This window comes from Mesoplodon densirostris, chromosome 10, assembly GCF_025265405.1.
Source record: "Mesoplodon densirostris isolate mMesDen1 chromosome 10, mMesDen1 primary haplotype, whole genome shotgun sequence".
In the NCBI taxonomy this organism is placed as follows: domain Eukaryota; kingdom Metazoa; phylum Chordata; class Mammalia; order Artiodactyla; family Ziphiidae; genus Mesoplodon; species Mesoplodon densirostris.
Window position 1 is genome coordinate 59,927,330 of NC_082670.1, and position 14,976 is coordinate 59,942,305.

Below are 14,976 nucleotides of genomic sequence, written 5' to 3' on the forward strand. Positions count from 1 at the left end.
GCAGATGTGCGCCAGGGTAGAGTTGCAGCAAAGGGAGAGAGATACAGCTTGGTTTTGGCAAACGTTATTAGGAATCCGTCTCTCTCTTTGCATTCAAGCTGTATTTGCCGCTGCTCCTGTAGGAGTTGTAAGAAAAAGAAAGTACAGGTTATAGCAGGGGTTGTTTTCAACAGGCTCAAAGTTTGCAAATCTGTTGAATCCCTCTGACAGTGTTGCTTTGGTTTCAAACAGAATGCCCAGCTGACGGTGGCAGTCCTGATTGGGAGGGGCCAGTAGGTGGCGGGTAAATGATGCTCACACAGCAAAGAGAATATTCGGAATTCTTCTCAGACTGTCAGTGGAGAGGAAAGAGCTCTCTCAACAATACCGCCGTGAAAGTTTTCTTTTTTCTTTCTTTGTTTTTTTTCACTTTTATAGCTAATGCCTCATTAAGTCAAAAATCTTTCAGCCTTCTTAGGATAACTTTCAGAAGAAAAGAGTCACAGGAACAGCACTCAAGTAGATTATATTGATCTATAATTAAGACAAAAGCTTTCGTTAAAAACGGAGGCAAGACTTTTGCTCAGAGGTGATCTGGATTGCCATTGAGGCAAACACACAAGCTTGTTTTTTTTTTTTAATATAAAGTGCGAGATTTCACTAAAAAAGGTTAAAATTGAAGTGAGTAATCTTCGGTGCATAATGCAATTGTTAATTTTAGCTCGTTGCGTGGGTGCCGCTCTGACTTGAACAGCCGGCTGTAGCCTTCATTAGAGAAGAAGCAGGCAGCTCGGGACAGGTGGAGTGGATCAAGCCGTGAACGTGATTTGCTGGAGGCCGGTCATTAGTGTTAGAAACTCAGTCTTGTTTATTTCGTCCCTCACCCTTACCATGGTTATTGCAATTATTGTGACTGTTGACTTTTCGTCTTTTTTCAGGTGGATGATGTGTCAGGCTGTGTAAGGGAATCGCACGGAGATGGGCGTTTTGAACTGTTAATGGGGACATGGGACTCCCGCTGTCCCTGATCCCTCGTGTGGATTTTCCCGGCGTAGAAGGACAGAAGCCGCTCGTAAGTCACCAAGACCGACAGCAGAAATTCTGCGCAAAAGGTAAAGGGCTATCATCAGATGGCTGTCATCTCATCTGTATATTTTTCTCATTCTATAAATATGCCTGTTTGCATAAAACAGTTCATGAAAGGCAACCAAAACAGACAGGATCTGTATCAGGGATTCATCTGCCTTAGTGTTTGTAAAATTAGAACTCAATTTGTTCTTTTTTTTTTTAAAGCTGGCCACAATCTGTTTTTTATTGAAACCCTCTGGAAAAAAAGTTAGGGCAACAGAAGTCCCATCTCCTCCCCCCACTCAGTACATTGAGAAACAAACTGTTTGCTACTGGGAAACAGAACTTTTTGTTTGGTTAACTACACACATCCCCGGTGTCACTGAAATACAAGAGATCTGTCAGCTACACTGAATGGATATCCTCAAACCTCCCCAAACATAAGAGCCTTGCTCACCAGGCCCTCACAGACTCCCAAGTACCATCCTTGAGGAAAACTTCCTTTTCCATTCCCACAATCCTTTGTCAAGTGAGCTTGTCCTGTCATGGTAGGTCTTAGCAAATTTGCAACAGATATTACTGCGTTTTAGATTTTTCTTGTGCTTCCTATGTCCAGTTGGAAATAAAGTTACTGAACTAGTAAATGATAAACACTCCAGAGAAACATATCAAGACACTGATTTGTCCAGTAATAGTTACCATTGTAACGACTAGGAGCAGGGCAGTCATTACTTGGGAATTTTTGTGAAAAAACTGACTTTCTAGGCTACAAGGTCTTTCTCTATTTTTCTTTCTCCTTCCTTCCTCTTTTCTTCTTTCTTTTCCTCCTTCCTTCTTGTTTTTCTTAAAAAAAATGGAGGAGGAAGTAAATGCTAAATTATTCAGGAGCCCCCTTTGACAGCACATCAGAAGGGGAAGTGTCAGGGCTTTATGGAAGAAGGGAGAAAAAAGTACTAATAACAGGCTTACACTTTGAAAAGCCATTTCCAGTGTCTGTGTAGTCGTCTCTTGTGAGCCTGGAACATCGGAGTTCAGTTGTGATAGCTTCCTTCTGCAGAATCTCTGCAACATCAGCCACCGACAGGGCTTGGGGAGGGCTTCTGCTTTTAATAATGTCACTGTCACTTTGAAGCCTGAAACTGTTGTCCCTGAAAGGTTTATTTCCAAATTTAGATCCTATATGTATACTGAATTATTACCTCTTACTTTGACTTCTGCCCCTTGGAGAGTGTACTGAATCCTTTATACCCAGGAAGGTATGTCTGTGGTTGAAATTTGCAAATGATTTATGAGTCATCTTAGAGATGCTGCAGAACCCAGTACCACCTCCCGACTCAGAAGTGGAGGAAGAGTTGGAGAGATACTCTCCTTTTGCTTCTACTTTGTAGAGGAGCATAGGGACCGGGAGACGTGTGGGACTTTCATGTCTCATTTTAAGATGTATTGACCCACCTTGACAGCAAGGTGCATTCACAAGAGCATGTGTATGTGTTTGGAGGGGCGTGGACAGGGCAACTGAATCTGCCTTTTGTGTTTGTCTTGGGTACTTGATTTGATCTTGTTTTATTCTCCTTTTGTGTAAAATTGTCAGGGAGGCTGGAGTTGCTTATTTGAATTTGAGTACAAAGGGAGAAATCAAATATCTCAAGAATAATGGTCAAGACTTCACCCTGTGCTGACATTACTTTCTGATGTCTTAACCTTGTAGGGTGTCAAATCTTGTTATTTTAATTTGCATCTGGGAGAATGTCTGAGCCAGGAGACCTGAGTCAGACCATAGTGGAGGAAGGCGGGCCTGAGCAGGAGACGGCCACTCCAGAGAATGGCGTGGTTAAATCCGAAAGTCTGGACGAGGAGGAGAAACTGGAATTACAGGTGAGCCTGGAGAAATCCCATTTCTCATACCACTGTGTGCATCCCTTTCTTTCATTTTGAAGATACTCTGAAGGTTTGGGGTTTTTTTTGCTTGTAAAGAGTTTGACTAGTAAAATAAATAGGAAATCCATAAAACGAATCTTCTCCTTTCCCAATTATTAGTCTTCTTTTTTTTTTTTTTTTTCTGACCAAACAGTGCATTCTGGTCAAAATGCCCTTTGAAATGAAAAAAAAAAAAAAAATCCGAAGAACATATTTCATGACTGAATTTGCCCACAGCTTCTCCATATTAATTTCCAGATTACCTCAAGGAGTTTGTGGAGGACTTCTCCTGAGACAGCTTTACACTAGCTGAGTTATAAAGATGGGTTTGTAGTCCATGGAATACAGCTCATGACAGACTAAGAAAAATCAAAGACATGAGCTCTGTTGACCTTCCTGGGCAGGCTAAGCTTCAATTCTTATTAGCAGAAAAGCCTAGAATTCCCAGCCAGAGAGAGAGAGAGAGAGAAAAAGAATGCTCTAGAAGGGGTAGAGGGAAGTTTGGGAGTGATTGACGGTACTGAAAAAGTGTTATGATTAAATACTCATGATTTATGAGAGAAGGAGGTTTGGTAGAAGGAAAACAAACTGTACTTGCAAGTAACCTGTATCGATTCTCTCTAAACCAAACTACAAAAGTGTTAACTCTTTTTATATAAAAAGGGAACAGAGGCTGATAACAGCATAATGGCCAAAAGCCTTCAAGGCCGGCTTTTCCCCTCCCCAGGAACTGCTGTAAGGAGGGAATGAGAAAAGCTAAATGGTCAAAAGTTTGGGGAAGCAAGAGCTGGGGGAGCCCTCCCTGATGGTTATAATACCTTGTTGATGTTGTTATTGATTTTTCAACTCTGGTGACATCTTTTTCTCTCCTTCTCCCCTGTCCCCTCTCCTGGTTGTTGGTGGACTGTTTGTTTCTTTGTTTGTTTGCTTTATTTTGTTTCTAACATACAGAGGCAACTGGCGGCTCAGAACCAAGAGAGAAGAAAATCCAAGGTAGGGTTCTGGACTTCTACATTGACCTGATATCATGGTTGCATGTGGATTCACATCAGGGTTAGAGGATTTGCCAACGATTCACATGGCTGTATGTGGATCTTGGCTGCACCGGTGCTGCCTGCATTTAATGGGGTCGTGTTGATGTCTCTCTTTCTTTCCCGCTCTATGTGCTTTTTTTTTTTTTTTTTTTTTTTTGATGTGGACCATTTTTAAAGTCTTTATTGAATTCTGTTTTATGTTTTGGTTTTTTGGCCACAAGGTATGTGGGATCTTAGCTCCCTGACCAAGGAACAAACCTGTACCCCCTACATTGGAAGGTGAAGACTTAACCACTGGACTGCCAGGGAAGTCCCTCTATAGGCTTTTTAATTAGAGCATTTAGGGTTCACATAGCTGCAGTGTATATATTTGATCCTGGCAGACTTGACAGTGCTTTACAAACAAATAGCTGCTTGTTTTCTTTTCATTTTAAATCAAGTTTGGGGGAAATGTTTTAGTCTGTCTAATTAGTTTCTGCCTTGAAGTAAACAGGTTCTGGTGTTTAGTGCACAATCTTCAACTTTTAAAACATCTTCTCAGTCAAATCACTTCTAAACCCAGTTTTAGTAGAAATTAATTTGTGTTGTCTTTTCCTCCTTGTACTTTCGTGAAAAGGCAGCAATTCGTTCTTTGTACGTTTCCAGTGTGATGGGCACAGTTTGCTAGGCATGTTCCTTAAATTCATCCTTCCACATTCTCCTCCACCTGCATCTCCATCAACACAGGGGTCCGATGCTTTAAGCCAGTGTAGACACTACATCCCCATCAACACAGGGGTGTGATGCTTGGAGCCATTGTAGACAGCACTGAGCAGTGGATTTGAAGCTTGCTTTTAAAACTCTGATTTGAGAATGTCCAGAGAAAGTGGAGATGTTTCGACAGCCTGAGGATATTTCCTGGGTTTTTTTTCTTTATTTTCCTTTCCTTCTCGTTTCTTTTCCCTTCCCAGTCAGGAGCAGGGAAAGGTAAACTGACTCGCAGCCTTGCTGTCTGTGAAGAATCCTCGGCCAGACCAGGAGGGGAAAGTCTTCAGGACCAGGTATACCCCCTGTCATTATGGATCATTGCATGAACGGGATCTACCTTTGTGTGCATGAGTATTAATTTGGCATTAAATAGTGTTTTGGGGGAGCAAAAAACAGTTCAAGAAGGAGAAAGTCTTATGGCTTCATCCTCTGTTTCTGAGACATTCTATATTAGTTGAACAGTTTGTCACAAAGTATTACGTTTGTTTTTTTCCAGACCCTCTGAAAACTGCAAATGGAAAGGAATTCAAAAGAATTTAGATTAAAACTTAAAATGTAAGCACAGTCGTGCTGATATTCCTCAAAGGCTCTCTCTTGATAAAACTGAACCAAATATAGTTCCAAGTATCCCATCTCCTTCCTTATTGGAGATTCTTACCTCCCCAAAATGCACTTGCCTATAAAAACACAAATCTTGGCTTTTATGAAACTTCAGAAATAGTGAATAAGGTGCATTGAGCTTTGGAGACATACTTTTATGGCCTTTGGTGGAGATTTCTCACTACTGGAAAAATTGTCCAGAAATAAATCTGAGATGATGGTGAATTTGAGTTAATATTATTAATACATTGCTGCATATCCTTATACCTGTTTTTGCTCCTTATAGCAAGACTATTAAGCTCTAAAATTTCAAATTCCAACAAAACCCTTCTGTGACAAAATGGGAAACTTCACATCATATTTATTTTTGTTTGCCTTTCAGGCATCATATTCATTTTTATAAAAAATGGTCTTGCTGCTAAAAAATTTTCCTTATTTTATCAGAGCCTGAGAGCAGTCAAGACAAGTAAAATGATTTATCTGAGCCCAGAGGAGGAAAAATTGATTAAGATAGCATTATTTTTGTTGGGCCTTGTTTTGCTTTGCTCTTTTTACTTTAATTAAAATAGTCTAAATTCTCCTCATGGGTACAGAGAGCATTGAGCGCACTTTCTTTAAAAGGACCAAAAATAAATTCCTTATGGATTTTGTCCTAAGAGTATTTTTTTTCCCTAGCCTCATTTCCTTAATATGCTGCCCATGTCGTAAGGCATGGTCAGGCTAGCTTTCAGTAGCCATCCCTATGTTTCATACACAGGCTTTATTTTACTTGGGCTCTGAGAAATATGTGGCTTTTGTTCAGCATTTTATTTGTGCTTCTTCTTTTAAGGGAGATTGAAAAGGGGGAATAATGTGAATATCACAGCTTATATTATTCAACATTGATTGATGGCTTGTGATGTAATGCACACAATATATGTTAACTCTGCAGAATGACAGACTCTGGGAGAAGTAATGCCCCAGTGGTCCCCCACTTCTAAGGCCAGGCAGAGGAGGACAGCCTTTATAGATTTCATCTGCTTTTTATCCTATTTGACAAGTACCAGGAGGAAATTTTTTAAGAGATCATCTGTATCATTGTGCCCATCCTGGACCTAAGTCTAGGTTCTCCATACAATTGGTGCAGAGAAATAATGAGGCAAACGGTGCTTTGTTCCTGCTGGTTCCAAGCTGAGTAACTAAGACTAGCTTTGTAGAAATTAGAGCTTGCAAGCCTCTCTTTGGACTGGCTGAGGTGTGGTGGAAGCAGGGGGGCTGATAGACACACAAATAAGCGAGTGGCCGTGCTACTTTTTTTTAGAAAATAAAGAAGCAGACCTTTGAGCTTGAATGCAATGCCTTCATTAGGTACTACCGGCACTTAAACAAAATGTGGGAACTGAATCCCTGAGAACACTGGCCGAAGTATACAGTATACGGATTGTATTGCTTCCCCAATGTTTGTATATTCACAGTATTTGGAAAACTGCCTTCATTTTCCTGCGTGGGAAAAACTCTTGCTACCTGTATTACTTGATCTCAGACCCATAGCTGATGGTTCAGCCTGTCCTTAAGTTAAAGGAGTTTTGCTTTTCTAATGTTATACTATTTACCTATCAGTGTATTACTGCAACTTGAATCATTCTTTTCCTGTTGTTGGATATAAACTTATCCTGTACCGATGTATTTATTAATACTTGTATTTTATTATTGAGCATATCAATAAAAATATTAAAAAAGAACAGATTGTTTTTTACCAACTCTATAGCACTTTTGTGTGTTCTTTCAACACCAGAATGTGTAGAAAAGACAGATATTTTTCTGAGTATGGGATTTGTCAACACACGGCATGAGTTTGTACATTTTTTTGGTAAATGATGTCCTTTAGCCTGTGCTCTTACATTTATATTTCCAAGCCTCTTTGATTTTAGATTCAAACTTACCGAGGCTGGATGGTTCAATCGGTTTTGAAGAAGCAATGAGACCACTGCCATGGCCTGGTACCATCACTTTCCTCCCCTGATCCACTGTCGAATGGCTTCTTCCCCACTCAGAGCCAGAAATGTTCCAGCTGTTTCCTTAACAAGTGGAAGCAAACCGTAACCCCAAAGTCTGCCTCAATCTTTGCAGACTGAGACATTTCTGTCCCAAGTCCGGTGATAAAAGACCTTACAATCAAATTACACTCAGTTTTACATAATTTGTATATGTCCATCCCGAGGATAAACATGTGGATATCAGGAAACCCAGCTAAGATAAATATTTACCATGAGAAGTTGTTTTATTTCATCCTCTGTATCATGCATCTTTCCAAACATGGTGACTTTTTATTCCAGCCTGGAATACACAATGGAGCCCCTCCCAAAAAAGAAATTTGGCTTTGGAGGACTTTTGTTTTCTGCTTGTTAGATTAGCTAGATTTACCAAGAACCATTAAGAATCCCAGATTGACCATAATTTGAGGATGTAGGGGCATAGTTTAGTCACATGTAGAGGAGCATTAGTTTAGTTATCAGTGAGAAACACTATTAGTCATTGGGATTTTTTTTTTCCTACATCATAAATGTTAATGTCGCTAGTAGAAGAAAGCTTTCCTATCAAATCATCTCTTACATAAGAGCCAGTGGGCTTAATGTTGGTTCATTTGTCATAGTTTTAATCATAGTGTAGTTTTTTCATAAAACTGAAGAACATAATTTGGCTCATTCTTCTTCAAAACAGTGAACATACTATCAACCAAATGGCTGATATATGAGTTAATACAAAATGATCTGTTTTCAGTGAAAAATCAATAAATATAAAAGTGGATCCAGTCCCAATACTGTAAATGGTCAACCAAGCATCAGTTCAAGAGAATCTTACATCTTGGAAAGGATTAACTGATGCTAGAATTAAAATAATATTAAATATGTATCTATAACTGATGGAAAATATAGTCCTATTTTCTACCTTTTCTAAAAGGCAGTGCTTATTGTAGCCATATATTACGATGATTTGTTAGTAGCCTTTGTAAACAATGTATGATAATAACCCATACCTAGGATTCCTGCAATTCTATATCTTGAGTTTTCATAGTGATAGAAATCATTATTGATATGGTTCTAAAACAGATTTTTAATTGTAAGTTGGCTGTCATGGCCTTTATTTATGTCTGTTTTCTCTGTAATTATGATTCATAGTATCTGTCTGTCTGTGTTTGTGCCAATTTTTCCTTACAAGGAATTATAGAAAAGCACTGCAGAAGCCTCTTTTTTTTGAGACATAACAGGAGCTGTGATGCAAGCTTATTGATAAAGAAATTTTTTCCTAGGTGTTTAAAAATAAACCTGTAGAGAAAATAAGTGTTGTTATCTACGGGAATTTAACTTGCTTATGGTTAATATTCATGAGGCAAAGTTTTAGTACTATATACTTCTCATGACCTTCCATTGACTTCTGAAGTTTAATTCACCTTAAAGGGCAATTATTTTTCTGACAGGTTTAATTTTTTACCATTTAAGAAAAAAAAAATCTGCACCTGGCTTTCATTTTCCTGTTCTTAATAATCTCTATGCAAAATGGAAACCAGACAGAGATTCTTAAATCTGGCCCTAAATTATTATATTTTTTCCCCAACAGGAATCAATTCATTTACAGCTTTCCAGTTTTCCCAGCCTGCAAGAGGATGATAAATCTAGGAAAGATGACTCTGAAAGAGAAAAAGAAAAGGATAAAAACAAAGATAAAACCTGTGAAAAACCCAAGATCAGAATGTTATCAAAAGGTGAATGTGAAAATGTTTCCTTAACTTAATTTGGACGCATAAATAGTCACAGAATACATTATAGATTTTACACACATGTCACCTCCCACCAAATTCTGCATATAATTTTATATGTGTACGTATGTGTGTGTGTAAAAGGTGATGTGACCTTGATTTTTTTTTTCTGTTCATGGTGTCATTTTTGTGTATCTAGAAAGGTTATTTTTAGGATCACATATTTCTTTGGATATTCGTTTGGATATCCTATTTTCAATGAGAAGTTTGTACAGGGGAGTGAATATAAATATGTTCTTAATTCAGGTTTATTAGTCCAGTTAACTCGAACTGATGAACAGTAATAGTACCCAGTTTTATATCTTAACTTTCATGTTTATCTTAAAAGACAGATAGTGGATTAGCAGTTCTCAGTCAATAAGTGGTAAGTGTTGTTATCCCCAAAGCACAGATGTATATACCAATGTCAATGGAACACATATTAATATTTTATCTGGCACAGGTAAATTTGGTCTCTGCAACCCATATACTGCTCCATAATGTCTCATTTAAAATATACACACTTCTACTTCAATAAAAATTCTTCCCCAAAAGTTATTCCTTCTAAAACCCCAAATCTACAATCCGGGCTTTTCAAATTGTTGCCTTACATATAACTGCACAAAACTAAAACCAAAAAGAGAGAGAGAGAGAGAGAGAAACAAAACTAAGTTGAAATGAAGAATACCATGAATAAATAGCTTGGCAGTAGACTATTTTTTTAAAAAATAACTGAGAGAGCATAGGGCATCTGATCAGCTGAGAAATGACAACTACTTCTCATATTATGCTCTATAACCACATATCTGCCTATAATGATTATCTCTGCTGCTGAATATCTAAAATCGAGGTGTATCCAAGAGTAAAGAAGTACAGCTTCCTAAGATGGCTTTAGAAATTAAGCTTTAGCCAGCATCAAAAGACTTGAAAGACTTGGAAATATTTAGTGCCCTCCTATACTTTGTATTGATTATTATTTAGACAGTCTTATAACAGAACTTTCAGTTTTTGCCTTCTCTGTTTTAAGAGAAAGAGAGTTCCACGGTATCTCAAACTCTTGAGAGCTCTCTCTGTGGGTTGGGATTACCCCTCACTGTCACGGGGAGGTCGTGCCCTTGCTGATTGACAGCACAGAATGAACACATGACATTTGACTCCACCCACCCACCCAGACTGTGCCCACTTCCTCTCCTATGACAGTTGGGTCTTTCCACACTGGGAATTTACTGGGTGTTCTCAATCCCCAAATCTAATTTTCATCCTGATGTAATATTACCAGGTTGCTAGTTTTGTAACATGTATCTTTCACACCAATAGCTTCACCTAAAGTTTACTTGAGCAAAAGGGATCGGGAAAGGTTGGGAAAACCTTTTCCACCCCACCTCCCCATCAGCCTTTCTGACAACTCCATCCTGCTATTTGTTTCAGATTGCAGCCAAGAATATACGGATTCTACAGGCATAGACTTACACGAGTTTCTGATTAACACATTAAAGAATAATTCCAGGTAAATTATTAAGTAAACCTCTCATTTCTAGAAGAGTCAAGTAGAATATTACAATCAAACTCATTAATCCAAACACTTCTAAGAAGAGAGTTGTAAAAGGCAGGCTTCTTCTCTGATGTCTTAAACTGTCTCTTGTATTTTCTTTTTTCTGCAAATAGTTTGCATGTTTACTGTTTATAAATAGTCTTAATTCCTGGGTACTTATCCAATGAATAAATTACAGTTTACAAGTTCTGCTTTTCTGGTCACAAAGAGATACTGATTAAGGGGAAAAAATAGAGAATGAGAATCAATGTCAAATAAACCAAATATGCTTCAGTACAGCAATAGAACCAACTACTTAGGCTTAGCTTTGTTCCAGTTTTCCTATCAATTTAAAATATAAAATTTACTTGATGTGTTTTATGGGCCTAATACCTTGCATGCCTTAATTAATATTAAAAACTACAGGAGTTTCAATATTACAAAATACTTAACAAGTGAGATGAGAAATAATCTTAAACAGAATGGAATTACAGGTATTTGGACAGCATATTCCAGAGAAGAGTTAGATACTGATTTGTAGCCACATAGATTTAAACAATCTTTTCCATACATATACATGAAATTGTTAAGTCTTTGGGAATGGAAAGTACATAAAGCCTTTTCATTTTAACATTTATTTTGCAGAGACAGGATGATACTCTTGAAAATGGAGCAGGAAATTATTGATTTCATTGGTGACAACAAGTATGTTAAATTGCAATGCCGGTTAATTAATCTGATGTGTCTTAGTTTGGTATTTGGGTTTAATTATTCATTCTGGAAAGATTTAGGGATAGATAAAACATTATTTCATGTGTTTGCTGACTCATTAAATAGAGATGCTATTGGAGTTAGGAGCTATGTGCTGATGGGAATTGTTGCTTGGACCATGTGTGCTCCTGCTTGTTAAATTCCTGACAAAATGGCTATAAACAGGGGGCCACTGATTAGCATAGAGTAGCAGTAACAAGAAGCGACCCTTTTCATTTTTATTATAGTTTTTTAATGGGCGCCAGCTGGCTGTAGTCAGTTATGCCTGGAAATAATTGTACTGCTTTCAGTGTCAACCATGTAATGACATATCTCCAGATAGGCATCTGCAGTCCCGTATTATGTCATGTCATTTGTCCTGTGCCTGGCTCTGTTGATAAGGTATCCTGGACCAAAACAGAACACTTCCCAGTGGACATTAAGTTCTCTGTGGTCTGAGAAATGTGCAACTATAAAACAAAAACACTTATTGTAACTTAATCAATACATCTGTAAGTGGAAAATGTGTCTGGAAATGAGGACATCAAGTGATGCCAGAAATGAAACAAGCTTAATGGTTTGGATGAAAAAGAAATGGTTTTGTGTGCGTACCTCTAAAATGTACTACAGGCCAGAAACGAATATGCTGATTCTGCTGTTTCTTGTATTCCTTTCCAGTAATCATTATAAAAAGTTTCCTCAGATGTCGTCCTATCAGAGGATGCTTGTCCATCGAGTGGCAGCTTACTTTGGGTTGGATCACAACGTGGATCAAACAGGGAAATCTGTCATCATCAACAAAACCAGCAACACAAGAATGTAAGCCCCACCACTATATTTATTTAGCATTTGCTTTTTCTCTTGTGGATTCATTTATAAGAGCACAGTATAAAATTCAAAGTACATGGCATTTAAAATGTGCAGTGTTATTTATCTCTTGCTCTTATCAACAGTAGTGGCATTTATCTATAGAAGATTATCTGAGGACCAGGAAAGTTGATAAAATTTAGGCCATACTGTGTATTTATTGCCTGATTTTTTACATAACTCGTGAAACACAATTTTCTTCCTTCCATCAGTAATCCCTGTGATTACATGCAAAACATGGAACGTGTTATGTCAAATATACCTCCAATGAAAAATAACAGACATTTTAAAACAATAATGACACACATAGGATAATTGTCCTTTTCTTTGTTTTTCTGGTTTATAGACATCGACCTTACTGTGATTTTTAGAATAACAAAAAATTCCAAACCTGGAGACAAAAGTCCTGCCTCTAAGACCCAATTCTTTTACTTACTAGCTGTGTGACTTGAAACAAGTCATTTAAAATCTGCCACCTCAGTTTTTTCACCTGTAAAATGAGAGTTTTTGAGCTGGCTAATATCTAAGTTCTAGATCTAAAAGGAGGTTGCTTGTTTGGTTTTGCTCCTTTCAGTAATTGTTTGCTTCTATCTTAATGACTTTTCATGGTGCCACTGAGTCACCAAAAAGCATAAGATGAGTAGTTATTTGCTTTGGTAATGTGGCACTGTCTCTCTTGAACTCATGTCTCCTTTAAGTACAGCACAAACCACTTTCATAGCAAAAATACACATTAAACTCAAAAACTGTCCCTATATAAAGCATTCTCTTAAGACATCTGTGTATTATAATTTCTTTTTTCACAGTGTTTGGTAAATTGTGTAAACCGCCTGGTTTTTAGGAATGCCGTGTTGGTGAAGGGAACTTTTGTATCAAGCACAGCAGCATGGTTAAAACATTATTTTCTACTCACCGGAGGTTGGGACTTGTTGGGATGGAGATGAGACTCTTTCTCTGCTCAAGACTCAGTCTGTGTTCAGCAGACTGAGCGTGAAAGTCATAGTGGAGAGAACTCAGACTAGGAGATCTGGGACTGAGATTGGCTATTATCTCAGGAACACTGAACACTTCACTTCTCTGGGCTTCAAATTACTTATTTATCTGCAGGAGAGTTTGAAATGGATAATGTTTAAAGGCCCTTGGAGCTTCAGAATTCTTGGGTCCTATGGTTGCATTCTACTGTGCTGGCAAAATACATCTTAAAATGTATTAGCTTTCCACTTTATCTGATTGTTGGCACATGGACCTCCTATTCTGAACAGTAGTAGGAGTGAAAGATTACTGTCCTTTAATCCTTTACATCTTCCCTCTCCATCAAATACTCCTGGTTGTTGCTGCTGTTTTTCACTCTCCATTCTGGTTTTTCTTTTTTTTTCTTTTTTTTTTTTTTTTTTTTTTTGCGGTATGCAGGCCTCTCACTGTTGTGGCCTCCCCCGTTGCGGAGCACAGGCTCCGGACGCGCAGGCTCCGGACGCGCAGGCTCAGCGGCCATGGCTCACGGGCCCAGCCGCTCCGCGGCATATGGGATCCTCCCAGACCGGGGCACGAACCCGTATCCCCTGCATCGGCAGGCGGACTCTCAACCACTTGCGCCACCAGGGAGGCCCATCCATTCTGGTTTTTCTTATGACTTTCTGATACTAATGCAGGGACACACTGATTGCAAAATAGGCAAGCAAGTGCCTCTTTCCTTCTAATTTCACCTCTTTCTCTGTAAGGCCATAACAGACACGGAAAAAGCCCATAGGTCAAGTAGATTGGTACAGTTTCAACTAGTAGAGATAGTGCATTTATGTTTAATTCACTGTGATTTTGCAATCGCATCATCATAAATATTAATACACACGTTTGAGACCTGTTTCCTTGTATGATAGTTTTTGAGAAAATAAACCAGTGTATAAAGGCTCTCGGTAAACTCTGAGTGATGACTCTGAACTTGCTCAGTTTGATGTAGTAGTCGCTACTTATGTATGACTATTTACATTTTAAATTAAGTTAATTAAATTTAAATAAAATTTGAGTGTTAAGATTCAGTTCCTCAGTCAGGCTAGCCGCATTTCAAGTGCACCTGTTAGAGCATATATAGAACATTCCCATTTCTTCAGAAAGTTCTATCGGTCAGCTCTTTTCGAAATCCTTATGATTCTTGCAAGTTTCCTTATACCACTAAAGGACATAATTTGTCCCTTAAACCTTTTATTTTCTGCCAATGAGCATCATATTTTCATAATATCAGACTTCTTCCCTTCCAAAAGAGCACTAGATTTTCTTTTTCTTTTTTTTTTAAATGGCCAGTTTCCAATAGACCCCATGTGTTCATGCCTCCAGGAAGAGCAGAAGGAGAGTTTATGCAGGGTACACCTTTAGGTATTGCTGCTACAACAAAATGCCCAGGCTGCTAGACATTTTGCCTGGTTCCTGCTCTTGATCCTTACCTCTTGATCCTCACTCTGTGAGTCCTAAATAAAAAGAAATGACCGTATGTCATGGACAATCAAGATATTTTCTTAAGAGCCGAGCTTAATAATCTTTCATCCACAGTTGTCAAGGCCTACTGTCCTATTCCAGACACCTTTCTGACCGTCCTCGATTTGAGTGGCTCTTGCCAGGGTTGAGATGGGGATGGGGGAGGTTAATATCTTTTAGGACAAGAGAAAAGGATGAATTAAATGTCCTTTTACAAATGTCCTTAACAAGTCACATTTCCA

The 14,976-nt window shown here is 38.3% G+C and overlaps 1 protein-coding gene across 15 annotated transcripts in view; it reads left to right on the forward strand.

Moving 5' to 3' along the window:
• The first annotated feature begins 2,793 nt into the window (after positions 1-2,793).
• ARPP21 (cAMP regulated phosphoprotein 21) overlaps positions 2,794-14,976 on the forward strand; it is a 116,103-nt gene continuing 103,920 nt past the window's right edge. For 13 of the 15 annotated variants that reach the window (XM_060109398.1, XM_060109399.1, XM_060109404.1 and 10 more), the window contains exons 1-7: positions 2,794-2,922; positions 3,916-3,957; positions 4,949-5,038; positions 8,943-9,087; positions 10,549-10,627; positions 11,297-11,356; positions 12,080-12,220. In XM_060109398.1, coding sequence (XP_059965381.1) covers positions 2,794-2,922; positions 3,916-3,957; positions 4,949-5,038; positions 8,943-9,087; positions 10,549-10,627; positions 11,297-11,356; positions 12,080-12,220 — 686 coding nt within the window. The remainder of the gene's footprint in view (positions 2,923-3,915; positions 3,958-4,948; positions 5,039-8,942; positions 9,088-10,548; positions 10,628-11,296; positions 11,357-12,079; positions 12,221-14,976) is intronic. The other 2 variants (XM_060109408.1, XM_060109410.1) reach the window with 2 other exon arrangements.